Here is a 26,588-nt window from a genome sequence, read left to right on the forward strand (position 1 = left end):
CAGGGCCTCGAGATGGACTTTCCGAACGTGATGTCTCCAAGGACATTGAAACTGTCAATACGTCTATTTGGTGATGTAAAATTCTGTATTTAAAATTTAAGATTGTGGTTTTGTAGTTAAGAACTCTAAACTGCGAATTTGCCCCCAACATCTGGTTGTGTTGGCCGAAAATTAAATCTCTTATTTTGCAAAAGAGATAATTATATAAAATGTAATACTTATCTCTAATTAACGCTTTATATTAAGCCTTCATAAGCAGTTTTTACACTAACACATGGTTTACTGTATTTGAACATTAACACAAGTGCTCGGTAACTAACAGTAATATAATTAATCATGTGTGTCAAAGAAACAGTATAGGGACTTACAAACTCACGTTTAAATTTTTGTATATCAAGTGATAGGTAGATTTATAAGTCGATTTAGATAGAACTAATTTAAAAGTTAAATTATTTACGGCCAAAAATATTGTAAAGATTCAACATTTTTATACTGATAACAACTCAACTTAGCCAAAATAATTTGACTACATGGTATATGAGCACAAATATATAAACAGTGTTTACAAATATAGATGGATGTGTATTCGGAGGGTTCAAACGTATTCCTAGAAATGTAGAAATCTACCAAATAAGAGGAAAGATTGAATATTCCCGGAGGCGTCTGGGGAAGATATTATCCGCCCTCAGAAATGCTTGATATCTCCCCGGGGTAGCCTTTCTTACCTTCATCCGAACCAAAGGCTTCGGACAATTTTTTATACCTCCAGGCATTTAAATGTTGTATATGGGATGTTTTTTTGGATATAAAAAGAAATTATTTGTAGCGACTACAAAGAAAAGCTGTCCTAAGGTAATTAAGAAATATATGTTCTGGTAAGTAAGAAAACCCTAAAATACACACACGTTTGTACTAATTAAGACAATTATTCACATCACATTTTAATTACCACAACGAAACAGTTTAAGAACGTCTACTCCGAATTCCGAATTATTTATATTTTTACCGATAAAGAAATTGTTGTACCACTCAAATTATAAATATTATTGAATTGGTATTTACGTTAACATCATAATTTATAATTTCTTATTAAAATACCACGTTTATAAATCTTTTTGTTCTTTGATCTGTTGGAACAAATTTTACAGGGTGTTTTTCAGTGACTCAAGGTAAATATTCTAAAACACTAAAGTACCACCAATTTTTGTTACTATATTTTAACAACTTAATTGGTTCATGGTCTCTAAAACAAAGCATTATCCAGTGAATTGAAACGGGTAGGATGGAGCTTAACCATCATAAAACAGCCTACAATAAATCAAGGAGGATGTATTGTTATTTTAACATAACAACTTTATAAAACCACGTGTTTATATAGGCAATATTATAATTAACCACAGTATCACACGAATTTATCTTACGAAGCTTTCCATAGACAATCGTTGGAAACCCCAAGACCGCAAAACGTCATAAAATACGTCATATTTGTAAGAACGTCATATTATCGTAAGATTTTGCACGTCACTATCAGGTTTGCTCCACGATTCTGGCTCTGTTGTCATTAGGGAATCCAGTGTAGAAGGGAGAACCAATAGTCATCAACTGCTATAACTTACGTCATTAGTTGACGTCGTCATCAATGACGACCTAAGGTGATTTCCTACGTACGTTGGAGTGTAACGTCACAATGAGTACGTCAACATGTCTGTACACAAGTATGTTTGATCAGCTGCAAGTGCTTGACAACGTCTCTAATTAAAAGTAATCATGTACCATCTGTTAGCAGAAATGAATGTGTCTTGAAATCTTAAAAAGTTCTCCTGAACACAGTTTTTATTTTTACTTTCTCTCCCTGTACATAGTATTTTTTAAGGATTTTTTGTAAAACATTTTCGAGTTTGAGTTCTGAAAAGTAGGATTCACAGCACAAAAGTTATCTAATTGACAAAAACAGCCTCCTGTCGAGGTAGGGGTAACATTAGGGGCTAAAATGTGGATTTTGATTGGAGTTTAGGGTGGAAGAACACAGAAAAGAGGTTTTCAAAGTGATGTTTGTGTATGTATGTGTGTGGATGTGTGCAAAGCTATAGACTACACCAGTTACCGCACCATTTTCATGAAATTTGTATGTGGGTATCCCCGTGGTATCTCCAGGTGGTCCATTCATTTTATTTTTTAAATTTAGATTTATTATGGTGATTTTTATAAACACAAATTTAATAACGGGAAAACTAGATTTTAAAGCGTCTCAAACTATTTTGATCGAATTTTAGCATGTTAAAGCCAATTTAAATATAAAAAAATAGTACAACCCCATTGGTGTAAAAATTACGGTTCAAAAGTTATTGCAATTTATATGATTTTGATTTACTATTAGTATGTAATACGTTATTGTGTAGTTTGTTAGAATATTTTGATACTTCATTCCATATCTTAGCTTATTTATCAACGAATTTGTCTAATATCTTTTATTTTGGAATAGATTTTCACTATAAAATACATACGTTGAATATATTAAGTGTAAAACTCCATAGCGGTCTTTTCCACCGGCTTTCCCTGGACATCATTAACACTAACTAATCTGTCTTTGTATATAATGATACCATCAGGGCATTAGGAGCTGATAACATCGGATAGACACAAATAAGCTGACTTGAATTGATGATTTTTTGGTTTATAAACATCGGTTGTTTGTCAAGGTTTGAATAGCTAACGAATGTCAAGAATAAATATGTATTTACATTTTTATTTTAAATTTAATTTTTGTTTGTATAACCAAAATTTTTAATTATTTTCTTATTTTAAAAAGTAAATGTAGCTTGAGGATTTAATTGCATCGCTCTATCCATGAGCTGATAAACTTAAATAACAATAGATTATTTTTATTGCAGCGGTTACCGTAAACACGAATGATAAATTGCAACAATAAATACATTGTAATGATATATTGTAAATGCAATTTCTTAAATATCTTCGATTATTTCACAATGCAATTGGTTTCGTGATAGGATTATTAAACACAGTTTTAGAAAATAGTATGTTCCTAATAGTGGCAAACCTAAATAATTTAAAATTGTAACTCGTTCAGTATGCAAATCAGTTTGTAAGTTTGTTGCAACAGTTTTAAAACAGTTTGTTTCGTTTGTTGGTGCAAATGAATCCGAAATTTTAATTTCAAAATATATCAAACTTAATTTTAAAAGACAGTGCCTATCATAAAGTAAAAAATATGGAGAAAATGTTGTGAGACTTGTAAATATTCATTTTAACATTGCAGATTTAATATGTGAACTTTATGAGATTTCATGACCAAAGGCATGTCACATATTTGCACCAGAACTATTTGTCGACATAGGCATGGTGAAAATTGCAATTTTACGTGACACTATTGCAAAGGTTGCTACTGTTCCAACAAACAAAGCGATAAATTGAAGTGTCATCATAATTTAATCTTTTTAATCTTTAATATTTTTATTGGAATAATCCTATAGTTTTAAAATTTTCACGACTTTTTGGTGTTGCTAAACTAGCAAACACATTATTATAGTGTTTAACGTGTACGAGATATTGAGTAACGTATTGTCGAGTTTTCTTGCTTGATTAACCGTTGTTTATAAGGTATATAACTATTTATAAATAGTTTATAATATAGTAATAAATAACTTGCAAGTGTATCTGGTATATCACTTTTATATTAGTGACAGTTGCTGAACGTTCATATTTTTCTTCCAAGGCCAATCTTAAAAGTTCAAGGTTTAAGCTATAGTGACCGTAAATATCTATCACTTGATTAAATTCCAACACGTTACTGAAATAAGAGTATTTTAATAACAATTTGAAGGGAATAATTGTATAAGATAACAAGAAAACATGACGAAGGTAGTTTTATGTAAACGTATTAAGTAAAGTCTACCAACTGCGGTGGGTTCTTCTTACCGCTTAGCATAGAAATTGCCACATTTTCTAGAGCATACATTTAAACTTGATGTGCTAGGAGACATTTTCTGCTTTTATCTGTTACAGTTGTACTTTCCTTGTACATTTATTCTGAATCGTATGCATATTATTGGTAATTGTGTTACATATTTGTAGGTTCATCAGATTAAATTAGCTTTCCTACATCCCTCGAAACTTTATTTTTTCTCCTCAGTCTAGAATCGACCGATAAACTAATATTCACTGACATTTTGTTATTACTTAATATACCACGTTTTTAAATAAAGATCAATGTTAATGAAAATAAACTGCAAGTATTGAAATAATCATAAATAACAAGAAGCCTAATTGGTGTCAATGTAAAATTTGTTATCTTAAACTTCTGTGAAATATATGTAGTGTGAACCTTGAAAAGAGAACATCAACGATGGTGTTCTGACACACAACAAATTGATGTACAGATTTCACTGAAAGAAATCTGTATTCACGTAAGTTAATTAATCTTTATAGCAAATCAAGTTACTTAGGTACTGTATTTCAAAAACTGTGTAAGCGAGAGTTAAATATATTTCTCAGTGGTCATTCTTTTATTGTAAAAAACTGCACGGTGTGTTTTTACAACTCGCGAGTTGGTATTAGGGCCTCCTGTCCAAAGAATTTACATTCATAAAATTATATTCAGGTCACATTAAATATGAATCACTCTGAATATGTAAAAATGAAGGTTCTGAAAAAGCTGAACTTCCCTTTTATTTGAAAGGATTATTTTGGTAACGGCAACAAAAAAGAAACTGAAAACGAGAATGAGTGAGTTTTAATTAAAATATAAATCGCAATATTTCGAAAATCCCTTTGACTAGAGACGACTTTGTGAAATGTTACATTGCCATGCGAGCGCACTCGCATTAAGCGAAATCTGATTGCTTATGCAAATGTCGTATTAATATTAGTTAGTAATCGTGCAGTAGTTAACTTTGTTTTCACATTTCAATTAGTTCGTACAAAAACTAAAATACAAATGTAAAATGTTGAGTGCTACTGAGCCAGCGCTCTGTCAAAATGGTTTCTAAGAATCACTTTAGAAATTATGATTTTGATTTCAGCTAATATATCGTTGATAATATTGTCAATATAAACATTTGCGTTATTGAATTGCAAGTCGGGAGCGAGTTAGTCTAGTGGTATAGCGCGGGGCTTCGGTGCCCAAGGTCCGTGGTTCAAATCACGCCAATAACCAATGGATTTTATCCGTGTGATAATGCTGTAACGCTCTAGGACTAGCCTGATTTTCCAACCTACTATAGCATTTTCTTTTTGTATTTAGAAATTTATATAGATTTAAAACGTCAAAAAGCATGATTGAACCTCTTTAAACCTAAGTATTTCATCTGAGTAAACTCAGTAAATATAAACCGCAGGGAAGCGACAGACGAAGATATGTTAATGATACCGGTATTGCATTTGTAGGTTTCTCGTCTTGAGAATGCACCGCAATCAAATAAAGAGCGCCGAACATCAGTCACTCTTCACGTGATCTAAATAATACGAGAGTTTCAAAACATTTCTGCAGATTGATTCAAAACTCAGATACAGTTGTGTTTGTAAAAAAATAATCTACCACACTTCTTTTATCGAATTTATCATTTTGGGAATAAAATATTACTGTAGCTTTCATGGTAAGACCTAAACTCGGGACCACTTTAATTTTTCGTTTTGGTATTTCATTTTTTATTTATCAGACGCTTCAAAAACAACCATGTCCATTAACAGGGAAAAAATCCTCTGACAATCAACCGATTTAGATGACATTTTGTTGAAACGTATAAACCTATGTTTATTTTAATAAGATTCGCGTGTTTATAGATATATTTTTATCAAATTTGGCAAATTTATTCTTTTCAGACTAAATATTAACATAACACATTTAAAAAATCACACCATATTACCTTCGAAGCAAACTTAAGAAATCATAAAATTCAATGCATTTCAATAGTGAATTAATGTGACAATTTTAACGAAATGAAAATCCAACTTGGGAATTATAAATTTGCTTAGTCTGATGGTTTGCTGAGGTGGGGGGTTTTAGATTCAATGAAAGTGGATGGAATTTGTGATTAAAAACCACCCTTAGTTAGCCTAAGGGTAAGACGCAATAAGACTAATATTCTTCGGGGAAGTTTCACATACGGTTGATAGTGCGATTTTCTCAAATGTTGTGAGTGTTTTTATCGTAGATGTGTCTTTTTTAAGGATTGAGAAATAGTACGTACTTAGGTGTTCATCTATCTTTAAATCGTTGATGAAGTTTTCAACTATAGCAATAACAACGCATAGACTTGATCGGTAAGAGCAACCCTATGTAAATAAAACAATTATGAAATGTTTAAACTTTACAGTTCGTAATTTTTGTAGGAGTTTGTGTTGATATTGGAAATGCATTGAATTAATATCAAACTATGAAATACTATTATACGATTACGTTTCTATTTGGCTGATTAAATAGCGAACCTTAAGGCTTACAAGGGTTCTGTTTCAATATTGGTTACATGTTAAGATCACATTCGATATCGAACATGAACCCAATTATAATCCCAGTGAACTTAACATCTGACGAACGCTGGATAGTTCAAACAAAAGACGTATCTATCATGTAAATATGGATTAAACATTCTACATGAAAACTATTAATTCACAGGTAAAATTAACAGTCAAGTTGCGGTTTTTGTTATTAGCGAATTTACCTATAGGGAAGTAGCTATTACCGTAGGTGCCATGGTAAGACCTAGGCCCGCCACCGATTTACTTTTTTCATTTTGATGTCCCCAGAGGCCAAAAACGCCATCTGTTCAAATTTATATATATGTGTCCTTTAGCACAATAACTCAAGCAAAAATGATCTGATTTTAATGAAATTTTTAAACGTGTGAACCTACATTTATTTGAACGATTTCGTATGATCCGACTATGGGAACGGGGGTTTATGGGGCGTTTTATGGGGTAAAAGTTGGTTTTTCCCATTTATTACCTAAAAAAACATATAATTTAGCAATTTCTTTCCTAACCGTTTTTTAGAGCTTAAAAACAAATAATTTAGTATATTGAAGATTTATTATGTGCTTAATAGCTACGGAGAAAAAAATTAATTTAAAATTCTCATGTTATTCTTATTGAGGATAAGTAAACTGTTGTAGTTTGCTTGTTTATGAACATATTTTGATCAAATTTGACAAAAACCACTTTTAACCGTAAGTGCTCGTAAAACTAATTATATTTAAATAGGGAATACACGTGATATTTTTAAGGAAACATTTTAGTGTAAATCCATTCGGGCAAATGGAAATTTGCTTAGTCTGCAGGTTTGATGTAGTCCTGTAGTTTATTTGGAATTATATTTAATATTGTACTGTGATTATCAAATTAACAAATTTGCATATTGGAAAATAGAATAAGCGTAAAGCTGTAACTGTAGGCGGTAAGTGATCCCAGAGGTAAAGTATAAAAACGTGAGTGGACTCAGTATTGGCTTACTGACCCTCTTCTACTTGACTCTTCATTTAGAGGCTTAGCAATGTCAGAGTCTCAGTAACCGTATAATAGTTTTTAGTACTATTTATTTTTTCTGTGAGTATTTTATACTTTTGCACCTACTCCCATAGCAACCCTATTGGCTAGGAGGATTTCCATTTTGTTTACAGCGTTCATTCCATAGGTTCCCAAAGAAAATTTACAATTTAATCCACGTATGGTATAAAATAAAATTAGTTGGATAACTACGAGCGTATTTTTTTTTTTATTTAAAGAAAAATTACATTCGATATAATTACAATTAATTTTAGTGTACAATTAAATAATAAAATGGTAAATGTAAACAGATAATAATAAACACAAGAATACCGTGGTTTTAATCATGCCCCTAGTACTCTTTACTCTCTACTGAATATTAAAGAACTGATAAGTTGCTCTTACTTAGAAAAGCCATATTTGCAGTTATAAATTTAACATCAACGCTAAGTTTGAAACTGAAATACACCCCACGTGGATCTAAGTTTATGATTTAATGCATATGTTAATTAAACAAGATTTGCATTTCCAACTATCACATCATTTACGTAGATCTTTCCTAGTAATTGTTATATAGTATAAACATATTTGTGACCATTTCATTAACATACAATGGAAGTTATTATAAAAATTAATTCATACAATTTTATATGTGGTAAAATAAATTATTTTCCGCATTTATAAGCCCTGAAATTTGTATTAATACTGAAAAAGGTTATAAGTAAGTATTACATACCATAGAATAAGCAACACAAGTACACTTCTCATCCCATTGTAAATTTTGAAGCTCGTTTTTCGTGTCTAGTTCGTGTACGGTGACACAGGGCTCTAGTGTCGACGAAATTTTGTTTCCATTATTTTTGGGTTAGTTCCTTGATTTGTGCTTTATTGTTTGGTTGTATAACTAGGGGAAGAGTTATTGTTTATGATTAATAGTTTTATTTGGTTAAACAAGTTTTTAAATGACTAAAATAAAGAACAAGATTCAAAATTGTAAAACAAAGACGACCATTACAGTGCAGCGTGCGGAACCAAAAAAAAAAAAAAAAAAAAAAAAAACTGGCTTCAGCTATTCCATAGTTCCAAGGATGATACATCTACTACAGGAGTGTGGTATTATTAAGGTGTGAGGGGAGATGTATAGTCGTCCCAGTATACGTGTTTACAGCATTAAGTCCTTAAAAAAACTATAGAAACTAAATCCTTAACATCTTTCAAGAAATTATGAGTATTTTTAGTATTTCAAATCCCTCTTTCAACATCTCTAAATGTGTACCACAGTTCCACTCTCGGAATCTACATTGCAAACAGTTAAGCCCTTAGGCGTTGCCAATAATCAAAATAAATAATGTAGTTTAAGACTGCAAGTAACAAGTCAAATGGAAATACTGTATATAAATCGCTATGGACGAATTAAAATGATATCCAAGAAAGAACCAACGTTGGTAGCAAATTCCAAATTCACCAAGTGAGTCAGTCTCGTTTTCGCAACCCTTGGGTTTTCCTTTCTTTCCAGGTCGGTCAGTGTAAACATCGCCCATTAGACCACGTTAGCAGCCAAGGTGGCGGCCATCTTAGTGACGTCATTGCCACTTTCACCAACTGGGTTTCACAACACCTCTCGTAACGCTAGGAAACTGTTCCTTGTACTTTTTGTGCGAAGGTATGATAGAAAGCAGTGTCCGCTATGGTCAAGCACGTGTTCAAATCATGGTCAATGTGGTTGCTACAGCTTGTTGTTGCGTGTTGAAACCGTAACGTGGCTGTACAAGTGAATGGCACCTTTCTTGATGGTGACAAACTCTTTTGAGATCAGGTTGACGTACCAGGTCCTTATGGCTTGACGTAACCATCGACTTTGGTGCATGCAGACTTTTCACCCGCATACTCGCATTGTTGACAGTTTTGAAGGTCTTAAATGACGTATTTAACCATTATGTCTTTCAGAGCTGGTATCCATAGTCAATACCATAGAACCGATCCGTCTGGCCGTAGAACGATGGTTATTTTATACTGCGATTACACTCGTAATTTTGAAATACATAGGTGTGTTTGGTGTGTCTTTAGCACTTTAAGTTTACAAGTAGAATTATTGGGCGAAACCGGTTTTGATGTTGGTAAAATAACAATAAATATAGCCTATAATAAACATAGTTTTTATTCCTCTAGTTTCTACTCCAGAACTGTTTCAGAACACGTTATTTCAGGCTCACTTTGATAACATCCATTGGAGGCGGTATTCGAACCCGGGACCTAGGGACTGCAGTTCCTTGTCTTACCTCTAGAGCAGCCTCGGCTTGCTCCTCCGAGTGTGATAGTGAACAACACGTTGTCTTATATACCGTATAAAAACATACATTTAAGAATCTCAAGCTTATTTACAAGTATAACGTGTTTACAAAAGATAATGTTTCATATAGACGAGGTGGGAAGAGTCCTGCAAGAGGCCCTGCACTTACAAACCTCCGTGCCAGTCACTTCATGATGAAACACTCACAACAAATACGATTATGGGACTAATGTAAGAATGCATACATAACATTACCCAAACACAAAAACGTCAATAACACTTAACATTACACTAAACGTTACAATTGTCAAAGAAGTAGTTTTGTTTGGCCAAGACTTACAAAATATAATGAACTTTAATTGATTTAGACAGTTTTGAGTTGAAAGTTTGTTAAAAGAAACATTACTTTCTTACTCCCAAGTTAAAATATTGTAAACAGTGCAGCTCTTTAGGTTAAGCAATAATTTGTTTTGAACAAGAATATAGAATTTTCCATGTGAGGAAAACATCGTTATGAATTTTAACTATTCTGTAAGAGTATTTACAGAAATAACACTTCAAAACAACGCTGCAAGGCTGAAAGCAAGAACCATTAAGTTGTATCCTGTGGCTGTTCTCGAAATTTAATTTACATCGTCAATCTTTGAATGATCGCAAGCAGGTATCAAGGTTAATCGCAGTAAAAATATTTAAATTAATGTTTTCTGAATTCACGATGAAACTTATTTTTCTTCTCGTGACAAAAATGTTTTACGTGAAGTAATAACCTATTTCATGTCTATTACATACACAAGTAGAACTCGTGATATTCACACACATAGCTAAGTTTTTTTAAATTTTAATCTTCCAGTTTATTTGTGTTGTATAAAGTGTAAGTATAAGTTTATGCGAAAAATAAATTAATATTTTTGAGTTAAGGGAAAGAACACCCAGAACCATAATTTCTATTTTTCTCCACCATTCACTACGTACACGAGCGGAGATGAGGGCTTTGTTTAAAACTATCGAAGGGAGATTTTCTAATGGCAGTCTCCCATTAGTTTTTGTTCCATTCCACTTGGCCTTGTTTGGGTGATTAAAAGCAATTCTCTTCTATTATCCCTTACAACCAGACCAATTACTCCAAGGTTTTAATTAGAAAATGTGTTTATTGATTCTAAACTTATTGACATTTAACATCCAATACATTGACTGTTCCCTATTTACAAATGCTAGGATATGATCCTTTGTTCGTCTATTATAGTTCTCAAAGTATTTCAGATAAATTCGGGTTTTTAACACTGATTTGTAGTTCCAAAATGGAGCTTTAAATTATGTGTTTCACTTTAACATTGAATAATGGGATTACAATTTTATATATTTTTTAATAAATATGTGATGTTGTAATTTTGTGTAACTGTTATCAAGTTTTATAGTGGATTTAAATTTTACTCTCTTGAATTGTAATAGTAATATCATGTAATAATTATATGGTAGTACTGTAATAGTGATATTAACGAAAACCTGTAATCGGGATTGCTAAATGCATTTTCAATTGGATTATTGGTGCACATCACATCAATTATATGTACTTGTCACAACTAAAATGTATAATTGATGATCCCAAAAAATCATAACTGAATTTTGCACTGGTTTAATGCATTTTTTTTCTTTATATAGCCTAAAACTATCTCCTTCCTTTAACTAGTGTGTTTTTAGATGTTTGCCATTTAAAGTCAAAAGAATTTATTTTACTAAATCATTACTACTGCACGAGTATTAACTGCATAATATATTTTGAAAATTAATACTAAATTTAAGGTAACGGTGGTCGAATATGTAATTCCAAATATTTATGGCAAAGTAGCTTAAATAAACTCTAAAATAATTTCCGAAAAAGATGTTCCGACGTTACAAACAAAAAAAACCCTGTTTTGGTTTATTATTTTATGAATACGGAGCACAAAATGTATATGTGCGTCCGTTAGCCTCTAAGATAACATTTAGGTTACACATCACATTCACAAATGACGTTAGGACTTAGTTAAGTATAAATGCAAGATTCTACGTTAGCTAACACAATAAACACCTCCATTAAACAAAATCAAATAAAATTACCAAATAGACGTCGTTTCTCAGTGCGAACAGTTACATCCACGTGTGTTTTGAAGACGTGCGTCACTTTGTAAAAACGAGCGTAATTTTCACAGGCGTGAGAGCCAAGCACACTTGGAGGCCACATGCTGTAGTCTGTTGCAAGACTACGTTTTTGTTTTGTCACACGATTAGATTCCGAATATAGACGACCAACTGGAAACTTGCAATGTTTTCAATGTTGCTGGAATAATTTTCAGATTTTGAGGCTGGAGTATGAAAGAATGTTAGGAAATGAGCTCAATATTTGCACCAAAGGGACAATTGAAAGAAATAAAGTTCTATGCAAGACTTATGTTTGATAGGGAAAATAAACAAATTTGTATGTGAATTTTGAGTTTTAAAGTTGAGTTTTGATGAGCATCTTAATTTAAAGACACAAATCAAACTTATTAGGAAAACAAATTATACAATTTGAATTCAAAAGATAGACCAATAAGTCAATGATAACTTAAAGAATCAGCATGGTATTATTGTATATTATGGGTGTAAATAAAAATCATCTCTACTAAAATATATTTTTTAAACTATACAGTTCTCAAAAAGATTATGGATGCACACACAAGTTTATGAATAAAATAAAGGTCTATTACAGAAAACTAAATAGAAAATTTAGAGGTGACAATTTAATGTTTCAATCCTAGACGGATCAATTAAATATGTATACGAAAATCCAAATACCACGCACTGATCGCTAAAACTTATAAACTATGAAAAACACGATTGTGAAATTATACACGGAATTGCAGTTGGAAAATAAGACTAAGCTTGGAAATATTTAAAATACAAGTTTGTGAAAGTGGTAGTAATACTAAACATGATAGTTGTATATAATATTTTACAAAGACCAAAATGGTTTTCGTCTTAGTGGGGCATTTAGAAAACTTTTATTAAATAAATATTTTACAATTTTATTTTTGTCTCTGGACCTCTAATTAATGCACTGACTGATTGAGCAGTTGAGGAGTATTTGAGAGTCCGATTCAATTATTTGATGTGTTTAATCAACGCCTGAGCGTAAACGTGTTATGAAGCCTGGCAAGTTCGGCATGGAGGGGGAATGAACCGTTATCCTGTGGTATCCAGGACAGCCGCTCCCGCCGTCGCGCCATGCTTGTGGTTGTGGTTGTGTTCTCACAACCACTTCGCGACTCTAAATATTTGTCCTCTTGAAGTTGGAATATCATGATGAATCTGCAAGAGGATGTCGATATTTTTTATGTTAAACAAAATTAAGCTCCTTTGTCCTTACCTCACGCTAAAAATTATGGAGAAATTTACTCAGTTTTAATACAAAGGCAGTCTATGTACCTAGGAGTTTTGTTGTTATATTGCATTTTTTTTACATAAGAATTTCTAAAAAAAAATACTTCAGAGCTTTTATATGGGACTTCAGAGGTAAAATATTGATTGGTCTCACGAATACTAAAACAGACACAGTATGGATCATAAACATAAACAAATGTTACTGGCCCGAAATTAAACATTGTTTAACATTGATTAAATGGAACTGTCTAAACCATGTTAGTGTTATTAGTATAGGACTCTGGCTAGTTACGTAATTTGTTTATGTTTATGATCCATTCCGTTTCCGTTCTAATATTCGTGATGACACCCATTTATAGTAAATCCTTGAACATAACCAGCTGATGAAGCCAAGGCAATCCTCATGTTGTACATTAACAGCTGAGATAAGGCAATTTCAGCTGATGAGAGCCCAGACTATATACTACAAGCACAGTTATTATGTTACTAATATGCGAAATGTGTCCTTGAGTACAATCCTTATTGAACATAAAGGACATGAGTGCCACACTAGCCACTAAGGTACTAGATTTACGGCTTACCTTAACCACGGACAGGCTGTAAACTAGACGTTTCGACAGTAACTAGCAGCACATTTCCTTTATTTACTTTCAACTAAGCTTTATATTCCTTTTGTCGTGTGTTTTTTAAGCGATAATTTATGCTTGCACGAGAAAACACAGCTACGTTACTATTATGTTTTCTGTTTATAATTTATGTGAGTAGCTTTATCTGTGTTGTGAAATGGAAGAAAAAAGTGCGAAGTTACATTCCTGGTAACTGATAAATATACAGGGTGTCCTAAGAAAGCGTTTCAGGACTTTGAAATATGAATTGTTATGCTGTAAGGAAGAAAAAAATTTTTGCATATTTTCCCAGATACCCGCCATTTTGTTTTTTTATAAAAAATTCTTTTTATATCTGAAGATTTTTAACCGATGATTATGAAACATGGTAAGCATGTCTAAGTACACAAGACCTATTATACAGTAGAAAAATTATAACGTTGGTCTGAAAAGAAATTTAAAAATGGCGGCCATTTGATTTTTTTTTTGAACTTAAATAACTCGAAAACAGATAATTTCATAAAAAGAATGTCAAGAAAACTTTTTTTCGAATTTTTAATTTACTATCAAACGATACCATGATCAAAAAGATGGGACTAAAAATAACGTAAATAGAACGTTTTTTAGTTGTAAGATCAGGAAAAAGAATTGCACCCCGACTAACTTTGCCTTATTTTTACACCAAAAACGTTACATTTAAGTTATTTGTCGTCCGATCTTTTTGGTCTTGGTATTGGTTGATAGGAAATTAAAAATTCGAATAAAAGTATTCCTGACATTTTATGATAAAAATTATCTGTTAATTTTATCGAGTTATTTAAGTTATAAAGATTTAAAATGCCGCCATTTTGAAATTTCTAGTCGGTCGGACTTCTATTATTTTTTCTATAATAGATCTTGTGTACCTTAACATGCTTAAAAAGTTTCATAATCATCGGTTGAAAAACTTCAGATATAAACATATTTCTATACAAAAAACAAAATGGCTAATATCTGGGAAACATATTCATTTTTGTACATACTTTCACATAAAAATTTTTCTTTCTTTTAGTACGAGGATTCATATCACAAAGTCCTGAAACATTTTTATGGACACTCTGTATATGTTAAATTTCTCAACTATTGATTATAGAAACATGATTGAAGTACTGTGTAGAAAAAGATTAAATCGAATCAAAATTAGGTGCGTAACGTATAATCAATAGGTATTTTAATGTACCACGAATACTAGAACAGACATGGTATGGATCATAAATGATGTTACTGGCTCGAAAGTAAACATTGTTTAACATTGCTTGAATAGAACTGTCTAAACCATATGTTAGCGCTATTAGTATAGGATTTGAGTTACGTCATTTGTTAATGTTTATGATCTATACTGCTTTCTATTCTAATAATCGTAAAACGTACATAGCAACTCGGGCAAAAATTAACATTGTAATTGTCGTTGTCCGTTTTGTTTCTTTTGGAGGCCAATAAATATTTATTTGAAAACCTTAAACAGAATTTCTATAACCGAACAAATAAAACTTCTAAAATTTGAAAGCCCTAGGCAGGGGCTTGTATTGTAATGTAATCAGGAATAGGCATAATTTCCAAATCCCAGCTTAGAAGCTAAATTTACTGAAATTTCTGTTTAATTGATTAGGTAGATTTTAAATGTTAAAAAAGGAAGACATACACCTTAATTAACATTTAATACTTAACTGATTGTTATATTGCATATTTTAGAATAAAATTAACCCTTTCCGTATTTACGTTAAATTAACAGCAAAACACTAAACCTACGCATCAGACATATTAAAATAACATAAAAACAAAGCGGGTTTTAGCACTTCGTTAGAAGCTTTAACTATTTTTGAAGTATTTATTTAACGAAACATTATCTCCTAGCAGTGTTTTGCTACCGTGTTTAAAACCAAAGATTTGAATGTACATCTTTACTAATGATCGAACCCACATATCTACCTTATTTATTTATATTACTAACTGTTTGAAAGTAGTCCTACACTGTGGAACTTTGTTTAGAGCGTTTGCTTAGAAACTTTCTACTATCTGAGCTGGTTGAATCCATGCCAAGCCTGAGTCTGGTGCCAATTGTTGAAAGTTGAGTTCCAAATAACACTTTTGGGATTTAATCTTGGATTATTTGTATTTCAGGTTTTGGCAAGTACGTTTCGAGATAAACAAATTTCAAAATTCCACAATGATTAAAATAATTATTTAATAATAGAATCTGTTAGTCTTAAAACTAGTTAATTTGTATATTTTATTGTTGTTCGTTCTATATTATAGATTATTGATTTATTGCACATTTATCTTTAAAAAACAGTGGCTCTACTACTCGTAGAAAGCCTACCGGGCCTAATTGATCCTATCGGGTTAATTGTTCGACATCATAATTAAAGTTTTGAATATTTCGTGTGCGTAAAACAAAATAAACAATTAGGTTTTAGCAACTCCGTAGAATATTTTGTTTATTGCTTCTCAAATTTTACGAAAAAAATCCTGAAGTGATGACTTTTTTGGTACCTGCATTTTACTCTAATATTCTATTGCTATAACGTTATAGAATGTTACAAACGTTGCACCGATCGGGATTATGAGTGAATTCAATTCGTATTTAATGATATATGACATTCGTTTCTTTTTGGTAGGCGTATATCTCTCCCAAGCCTTCTCGTTGCTTGTAAGATTCGAATTGAAATTAAAGCTGAAATCCAGGTTCGCTGTGACTATTGACCACAAATGTATGATTGTTGTCTGCATTGGCATAATAGTCAATGGTATGAGGTGAATCCTTCAAGGCCGATACTGTGCAGGAAAAACTCGTCGAAAAAATATATGAGTAGTTGGACCAACTATGTATGACACTCTTATTCAAATTAGTACATTTATTAATACTCTTAGAAGAGATATTATTTTCATCAAGCTCAAGTCCTGCTTGGATCTGACTATTTCACCCTACATTTTTATACAAAAACTCTATTGAGAGTAGAGCTCTTGGAAATCTATTCAGACACATTCGCAAAGATCAAATCCATGTTTAATGATATTGTTGAACCTTTTAACGGCTCAAAAGAGGTAAATTTACATATAAGATGGTGGAACAACTAAGACATTATCTTCCCAAGATTCTTCGCTTTTTTGGAATTGCCTGCCCTCCAAAAATAATTAAGATGGATTCCAAACAAGTTCAAGTTGATAAAGGTGTGAGCTCCATGGCAACTGTTGACTGAAGCATCACCACAGGATCCAGATCACACAGTTAATTGTAGATGTATGTATTTTCAAAAAAAATGTTTAGAGGCTGCGTTTTCCGGGTTTCTAATATGTTTTAGTAGCAGCCACCATCCACTGCAGGGACTGTACCGCCACTGGGTGCCTACCAGAGTTGTAGTTGTGCCATCAAGGTCGTCCTCAGACTGTACTTGTCGGCCTCGCCTTCACAAAGGTCACCTTCGTCGTTTCTTTGTGCTGTCTTACATCTAGCTCAATCACGATTATTTTAATTGCACCATCAATAACGACATGATGGAGTTTGAAAATTCAACGCAGCCCCAGCACTATGGATCATATCGCAAATTCGTCAATCCCTTCTAACTTTAGCGAATTGGGAGCGAGCTTGTACAGTGGTTAAAGCGCACGACTTCGGTACCGGGTTCAAATCCCACTTGATCACCAATGGATTTTATCCAAGTGATAATGCCGCAACCCCTAGGTCTAGCCTGAAATAATGTGAATTCCGGGGATCGTGCTTAGCGTCCTAGAACAAAAAGACCTTAAGTGAATGGCGATGAATTGCTCCACTCATGTTATTTGCTGATAGACTAGTACTATTAGCGAATATCCCATATAGGGAAAAAGCTATTACCGTAGTACTCATGGTAAGACCTGGACCCGGGACCTGTGTCCGTTAGCACGATAACTCAAGCAAAAATAATCCGATTTTGATGAAATTTGGTATAAACGTGTAAACCTACATTTATTCAGACGAGTTCGCGAACCTGCATGATTGGGCTTTGGAAATGAGGGGGATTTTTAGGGGGGGGGGAGTTAATGGGTAAAAATTGGGTTTTCCTATTTTTGACCCTAAAACATACAGTTTTGCAATTTCTTTCCAAACCATTTTGTAGTGGTTAAAAAACAAATAATTTTGTATATTGAAGATTTATTATGTGCCTAATAGCTATGGAGAATATTATTTATATTGGGAATAAATGTGCTATTTTAAGGAGATATTTTAGAGTAAATCCAATTGGCAAATGGAAATTCGCTTAGTCTGCAGGTTTGCTGTGGTGGGGGTATGTATTTATTTACTCATAAGGACACGCTTCGTTGTGACAAAGGATGTATCACACTTTAAATCGATTTCAATTTATTCCACCTTTTTGTTTACTTCACTAATTAGTTAAAATTGAAGTTAAAAGTAACTATCACAAAAAACTATAACCACGCAATTACAAATAACACACACGTAATAACTTTAATTGATTTAACAGTAATCAGTAAAGTCAATCAAAGGTAATTAGTTGGTTAGTGTTTATATTTCCAAGGGAACATGAATTATTAGTTTGAAATATGTTTACTCCTCTGTTCGCTTATGAAAGCTACTTATTTGTCTAAATGGTCCGTAAACATTGGTGTTAAAATACAACATGTATGAAATTGTTAAACGATTTTTCATCATTTAAACTATTTGTAGTACACTTTGGAGTGTAATTCTTCTGTTCATGATACAAAGCCTTGTATAACGAGTCACGGGTTGCGACCGTTATCCACACAGTAGACTTGTGGTTACTTTCACCCTGGGCTAGGCGCTCCCAGTCTCAGCTTTCTATCTAGGTGTTCTGGCACCTGTGATTGCGTCACACTTGCTCAGGTGAATCTGAGCGGACGAGCGCAATCGGCTACTTTGTCGGAGGACATGCTCGGTTGAGAGCAGTTTAGACCGATTCGTTAATTAAGGCAAAAATGTAGTTCGGTTTCCACTATAACTGTTGGTCCCTTGCTATTGGCTGTATGGACTATTAATTAACATCTGTGTCTAAGGAATATGTCGGCCTTAGTCAGTAAAAAGACTACAAGAAGACACTCATCCTACACTCATCTCCATTCATACTTGGCAATTCGTATGTTTGCTATTTCAATATTATAAGTACTGTATTGAAGTTTTTACACGCTGGAGTAGTTGATTTACAGAAGCTGGAACCGTAGTTTTACGAAGTTTGTTTTAGAGTAGGGTTTTTATTCATCAGTTTTCGAGCTTATTTGGGATAGGGATAGTCTATTGTCGTATGTTGCTTTTGGAAAACGTATATTCTAAACTACAGGTGGTATTTTTATTTGGAGTCTGAAGAAAGGGGTTTGAAAGAACAAATTTTAAAGACTCAGTAAGACTCTGGTGTGTAGTAATACATCTTCGGCAACAAACGTGTTTCAATTTCAATTATATCGGTGATTCGTAGCAATCAAAGTGTAAACATTTTTCGTAATTGCGCTTGACAAGCTTAACATTTATCAAAATCCATTAAATTTTTAAACTGTTTTATTTAAAAGAACTTAGTTCTATATTAAAATCTTAAACACCTACAATAGAAATGCTATCTAGTGACCACTCACTTATTTCCACCCCTGTTCATTCAATGTTTATAGCAATCAGATTAGGAGAGGCTTTGCTGAACTAAATGACGAACGCAACTGTGCGTCAATTAATCCGGCGAAAGCTGTTGATTTGAGAGATGAACTGTTTCAAATGAAGATTTACATGATTTCAATCATTAAAATGTTTCTACAGCTTTTCGGTATCGATAAAACAATGTGATTGATTATTACGGACTAAGCAGACTTCGTACGCTCCCTTATATAGTAGATCTCACATTTAATATCTACCTAGTATATGTTTAATTGTCAGTTGAATAACGAATGCGTGTTCCCAATCCCACTGAACTTGTTTGTCTGCAGGTTCATCTAAGAGTTAATAACATTTAAGCTAAACATGTAAGCTGAGTAGGTAAGTGGTTTTTGGATTTGCCTATTTATCATGTAACTCAGCTGTTTGACCATTGTTACGAGTCATATACCGATAGCCGATGGCTTGATACTAGGCTCAGCTGCCCTTGCAGGCATTATGACAAATTATTTCTTCGAAGAACCAGCTGTTTGGTGAAATATGACATAATTTAAACGATCCCTCCCCCCCCTTAAAATACGATAATGTGTGGCTACCGTTGAATAATAATCATACATAGGAAAAACTTATTATTTTTATTAAACTTATTGTTTTGATTGATTAGTTAAATTAATTTCATTTTAAATACAGGCTAAGTATTTGATAACTTCAGTGTAATTAAATTTAATGCGGTGTTTTGCCAGCTGTGCGGCAAATTAGAAAAGTAATATGGAAACAACATTTTGTTAAAACATTATTCTTAAAAATACAATTGTAATAATAATAGTAGAATTATAAGAAAATAAAACAATTCTTTGCTTTAAATGAGTTAAAAGGAAATTATGAAGCGTATTTTATAGAAAATCACAGACATCCTCTTTTCCCGTCACAATGTACCGTTAAGAGCAGGATTCATTTTTTATACACGTTTATCGTGCCTAAATAGCAGAGGTTTTGCTATTCATTATTCTCGTAAAATACAAAAATACTTTTTTGGGTTAAACCTTTCGGCAACTTCTGTAAAACGTACTGTTCTATGCATACAACGTACACATTCGATTATCAATACAACCGTTCCAAAAAAATCCACGTTTACTAATTACTATATTTAGTTGCATATGCTTGACGGATAAAATGAGGCGACAAAAAGGCGGATACGATCAGTAACCGCGGACGACACGCCGTGTAACGGTAAAAATCCGTGACAGCATCCCGTCACACGATCGACAACTTCCACCAATTACTGAATAGCGGTGATTCAATCACTGTACAAACATGATTAAACACAAAACTGTGTTTCATCATTGGCTATTGGATAAAGTCAAAGGTTTCAACAATCAAAAACATCAACAAATGTGTACAAAATATTCACTCTATAGAACGTGTCAATCAGGATGGACGAAGAAATATTCTTATCAGCAATGAGAATCACACTATTAAACGCAAGTGGCATTTATGAATAATTATTATTTAGTAATTAATTTTTGAGATGACTAAAAGAAATAACAAAATAAACGGTGATAGCGTATGGTTCTTATGTTATCTGTGCATTCAGCTCGCCACTGTAATCGGCACCATAATACACACTCAGTACATTTTGTTGTACCTTTTTGTTATACTGACCACATTACCATAGTCCAGGTTAGGACACAGAAAAGTCTCTGTGGATAGACTGAGTTACTAGAAGGTCACGTATTGTGGATATTTATAGGCATGCACTGTGGATGTGATACTCCCTGGTGTGGATTAACGTCTGCACTAGTAAGTACTACTACTGTCCGCAGTACTATCCTGATAATTAGTCCAAGTCGTTAATACCAATGCAAAAAATGTGGTTCGGATTCCACTATAAATTTTAGGTACCTTAATTGCCATTAGCCGTATAGGCTATTAATCAACAGTTGTGTCTAAGGAATATGTCGGCGTTAGTCACTCAGACTACAAGATCGTTCCACTCATCCTACACTCATCTCCATCCATACGTGGCTTAAAATACCTATTTTTATGGTAGCCATTTCAATAAAAAGTATTAAAGTAATAATCAAACATTTTGAATAAAAGTGTTTATTTTAATGTGCGGATAACCTAATCTAACTTGATGTGGGGAAATGTCCTGGAGAGCATGCTTTTCTAGTGGTTAGAGCGTGGGATTTCGATCCCTGAGGTCCCAGGTTCAAATACCACCAAATTACAAATGGATTTTATCTAAGTGATAATGCCGCAACCACTATTTCTAGCCTGAAGTAATGTGAAAACAACGGGCTCGTGCCTAACGTCATAGGACAAAAAAACTGACTTGATATGGTGGATATAAAAGATAAAACCTAGTGTGATTGGTTTAGCAAAATAGTACCCATTAAACGTAGACTGGTGAGAAATTAAACATAATACTCCTAGGGTAAAACCTACCAATTGGCTAGAAGTTTTAATAAATCACTAGTTATTACATAAGCGATTTTAAAAGTATGTGAAAAGAATAATAGATTTCCAGACTTATAACCGTGCTGACAAATTAGATTAAAGCTTAACGGTAGTGGAAGTAATCTCACGAAGACAGTTTAACTTTTACCTTTCCCTAGAAATAATCCTCGACCACTAGAGGACCAAAGGAATTCAATCGGAAACCCTTTGTAGAGTAGTACTTTATGTAACGTTCCAGAGTGCTAGTCAAAGGAGTGTTTACAACCATATTCTGTTGTATAGAATCATACGATTCATACCCAAACTAGTTCGCTATGTTTTTATGATGATTGCATAACTCGTAGTGTTATATAACAATTTGGAATCTCTTTTCATTTAGAAAAGTTTCTATCTAAAAACAACATGTTCTAACTGTTACGCATAATTTTAGTATGCTAAGTAATCTTTGCTCGAAAACACTGGTAAGATATACGATTAGCTACATGCATTATCACATTATACAATATATATTATAGTAAAAGAATCAAAAATACTATTACGGACAATGTTAAGTCTCTTAAATATAAAGGGGTACATTTTAAAATGTGTAACCTGATAAAATTTCTTCATAACTAACTAACCCTAACTGTATTAATCCAACCCCTAATCAAGTCTCGTAAACGTAAACCTATAGCAGATCTACAAGTGCTTAGAAGGTAATAATGAAGATAAATATAATGAATTGTGGGATATCTTGTAATTCAGCTGGGATTCTAGATTTTTATTAACATTGAATTTTCTAAATTTCATATTAAAACTATGTAATAAAATAACGTTACTTAAATGTCTCAATTTTCATTTGAGAAATGTTCCATGGAACATGTGGCACAGATAAATTAATCCACCTCAAATCTCAGCATAAGTATTTTAAAAATTTATAATTTTATTCATAAAGTAATTGAACTAGTATTTAACAAAATATTAATTTTGGATAACATCTTAGAAAACCCCATACGTACAAACGCATTATAAAAAAAAATTACGGAGTCTCTATTTGTAATAGAATACAAATTGAGTAATACAACTTATGTTTGTTATGTTAGGTGCTATTTTATGTTTGTGTAATACAACTTTTATCTTCTAAACTTATTAAAACACAGGATACTGTTGCTTTTCGATCGTTGGAAATAGGAAAGATTTCAACGCGTGGTCTGACAACATGCGAAGCTTCTGACTTAACAAAATAAACAGTAAAAACGTCAAAATATATAAGTAAACACTATTTGTACCTTTATACCATGTATTTGACCAATATTCATGCTACAAAATATTTGGACTATAACATAATATGTATGATGTAACATGCAAAGAAATGTCAACACACAAATCAAAACATAACAAAAAAATTGAAAAATCAAAAACGCATTAAAAATAAAACTTACCGTCTCCATTGCTTCAGTCATTTCAACGCACGATGCCTTCAATTCACATAAATAAATAAACAACACAAACAACGTATAGCACGTCCTGCTCTGGCCCGCGCTGAGAACTGAATGACGTCTTCGTCCTACAAACTCCGCCTCAGTGGTGCCAACCTAGCCGCTGGAAAACTGTCGGGCGTTGTCTATGATAGGCGTGAACTAACAGTAAACAATTTAGTTTACTACCTTACTCAACAGATAAAACCTTGCTACTTTCTCTAGAGTTTGCGAAAATGTATTTTTTTCACAGGGAAAATATGAATATTTAAAAATTTTAATGTGGTCGTTCTTGGTTTCCTGTTTAGGTACTGTTGTCATACCTGTTTTGGTCTTTATGACTGAGCGAACAGAATACACATATTTACTGAAACTACTGCGAGATTTTTAATTCAGCACCATTTTTTTCAATACAGACTAATTCTATTGGCTGCCATGGCGGACGTCATAGTCAAAGCTGACGAAGTTATTCAAGCTGTCTGCTGCCAATTCTGAAAGCGTTCCTAAATCCTAATCCAGTTACTTTCATAATTATTGGGAAGAGGTTGCACACAAAGAAAAACCAGTATTAGAATCTGTTCTAACCTAACCTAACTGACCTTAGGATGATTAAATTTATCATAGATTTAACCAACTTTGCTGTAACATTACAAAATTCCGTTTGGTAGCAGAAACGTTGAAACTTTAAAACTGAATATGCTCCTCGTTTTCTTTATTTGAAATTAATTCTTTTAACGATTCAAAATCATAAAATTTTAAAGGAACCTCCATCTTTTCCATTGCATGTGAGCAATTAAAACAGTTTGGCTTCTAGATGTAACTACCTGTTCCCTTGTAATACTATAACTGGAACGGGAACGGGCTGAGGTAAACTTGAATGAGAAAAAGAAGGAAATCACGCCATGACAGCTAATAGAATGTAAAATTACGTCTAAACTCTCATTACGTCTGTATCGAAAAACCTGTGCTGAAATAAAAATTTAGCGCCACATCTAGTCGCCAACACATTTTTACTTCGTTATCTAAGAGACTATTGTGAACGTGTCCCGTCATGATTAGTAAAACCAAGAATTGTTACGTTTCAAGATCTGAAATCTGGTTCAGAAATCAGGAGAAAGATTACCTAAAACGTAAACTGGAATAAAACACAAACGGAGTCAAAGCTTGAAAGTCACATAAGGACACAAAGAGAACTTTTTAAATAATAAAAATGGACAAAAAAACATAAGAGGCCCATTTCCAGATTGAGGAACAATGTCACAACCTTTTTACCAAACGTGATGGAAAGTTTTTCTAATTGACCCTTAAATAGTATAAATTCACCAACTCAAAAATAAACTATAAAAGACAGCGTGACTTCTTATTTGAAGGTTTGTTGTACAAATCAGATGTTTTGGTACTCTCCTGATGTACCAACCACACCAGCTAGGGTAACCAAACATTTCGAATTAAAGTAAATTCTTAATGTAGGCTTAACCTAACCTTGTGGATTTAGCAGAAAAAACCTGGTGTGGTCAAGAAGAATACATATTTTTTACAAGGAAAATGTAAATATTTGGAATTATGCGTTTCATGTGCAATGTAAAAGCCACTCCTGATTTCCCTCTTTAGTTAATTACACCGCCTTGATCCCTAGGGGTGGGAAAACTCGTACAACAGACGCGATTAATGTTTGACTCAATAATAACCTGTAGCTTAAGTGAGATAGGTTTGTTTGCCATCCAGTATCATCCTGTTGCTTTGTATGTGTTTTGTCTTTTATTTTATTTTATTGCCTTCGGAAACAATGTTGAATAAAATATATGAAATATACAGGGTGTCCCACGAAGAGGTTTAAACGTTTGAATTTTATCTATTGCCTATTTATGCACCAAACATTTTGAAACCATACACGACTTGTGAAGTAGGTTTCAAAAATATTTTTGGAAAATTTCAGCTCCATAACTCTTGTAGAAACAAAATGTATGTTTGAAAATGATACTTTAAACACAGTAAAATTAGTTTTTGGTTTTGTAAACTATTTTTATTCTTAAAACTTAAAAGTTCAAAATTATTCAAAGTGTGATCCATCCACAGCGACAAACTGAAAATCACAAGCTACAAAGACATTCTACGGCTTCCGGAGAAGTTGAGATGCGCCTACTAGTTCTTCTTTTCCTCTTTAGATCCTCTAGAGTATTTGTTGGCAACACTACCAGGTTTTAACGAAATATTTTTCCACTTGGTTATTGTTGGATTACTAACTGGTTCAACTTCTGGGTAGGTAACCTGAAATTGTCCAATTTCATCTGTGACGTTGCCAAAAATAATAGCACACGCACAACATTTCACTTTTTGTTCAACGTTAAAAACAATTTCTTGACTTTAGTTTCAGTAAAACGTTTAAAACGCAATGTGGCAAACAAATCAGATGATAACTTAACTCAAGAAAGTGATTTTTGTAGGAAGCAAATTTATAAATTTTTACATGCCACCATTTTGTTTCTACAAGGGTTAGGGAGCTGAAATTTTCCCAGAATATTTTTAAACCCTATTTTATAAATTACGTAAAGTTTCAAAATGTTGGGTCTATAAATGGGCTAGGAATATATAATCACACTTTTAGTCTTCGTAGGCCTAAAAGTTATATATATATATCGTCGTTATATATATATATAGTTATATAAGTTATATATATAGTACGTCGTTGTATATATTCTTCGTGTGTCCGTTAGCGCGATAACTCGAGCAAAATGATGCTAATGAAATCTGGTCAAAATGTTTAAACCAAGGTTTATTCGAACGAGTTTGCGAACCAGCATGATTGGACTATGGGAACAGGGTAACTAAACATGGGTACCTAACGTATAGGTAGTGTTATGGTTATGGAAACTTAGTATTTTGCATTTTATTTCCATTTTTAAGCATAAAACAAATAACTTAGTATTTTGAAGCATTGTTGTGTGACTGATGGTCACGGAGTAAATTTAAAAATGATGTAAATTAAAATTCCTATGTTATTCTTATGGAGAAAAACAAAACTGAAGTTTGTTTATTTATAGATATATGTTAATTACATTTTGTAAATTTGTTCATTTTATTCTAAGCTATGAACATAAAAAAATCCTTTTACCTTCCCTGTAGCAGCAGACCTATGTATTCATTAAAATTAATGTTATTTAAATAGGAAATAAATATGAAAATGTATATTAGATTGCACTGCAGGTTTCCTGTTGCAAGGGGTATTATTATTCTAATAATGCGTCTAT

General features: G+C 32.8%; 1 protein-coding gene across 1 annotated transcript in view; it reads right to left on the reverse strand.

The window, feature by feature from the left end:
- The window catches only part of LOC128990852 (SAM pointed domain-containing Ets transcription factor-like), a 37,045-nt gene extending 13,642 nt beyond the window's left edge, over positions 1 to 23,403 (reverse strand). The window contains exon 1 of the mRNA XM_054413469.1: positions 23,305 to 23,403. Within this exon, the coding sequence (XP_054269444.1) occupies positions 23,305 to 23,325 (21 nt within the window). The 5' untranslated portion in view covers positions 23,326 to 23,403. The remainder of the gene's footprint in view (positions 1 to 23,304) is intronic.
- Positions 23,404 to 26,588: the final 3,185 nt, after the last annotated feature.

Source organism: Macrosteles quadrilineatus, unplaced genomic scaffold, assembly GCF_028750875.1.
Source record: "Macrosteles quadrilineatus isolate MER2022 unplaced genomic scaffold, UCM_ALF_1.0 Scaffold_3__2_contigs__length_128488019, whole genome shotgun sequence".
Classification (NCBI taxonomy): domain Eukaryota; kingdom Metazoa; phylum Arthropoda; class Insecta; order Hemiptera; family Cicadellidae; genus Macrosteles; species Macrosteles quadrilineatus.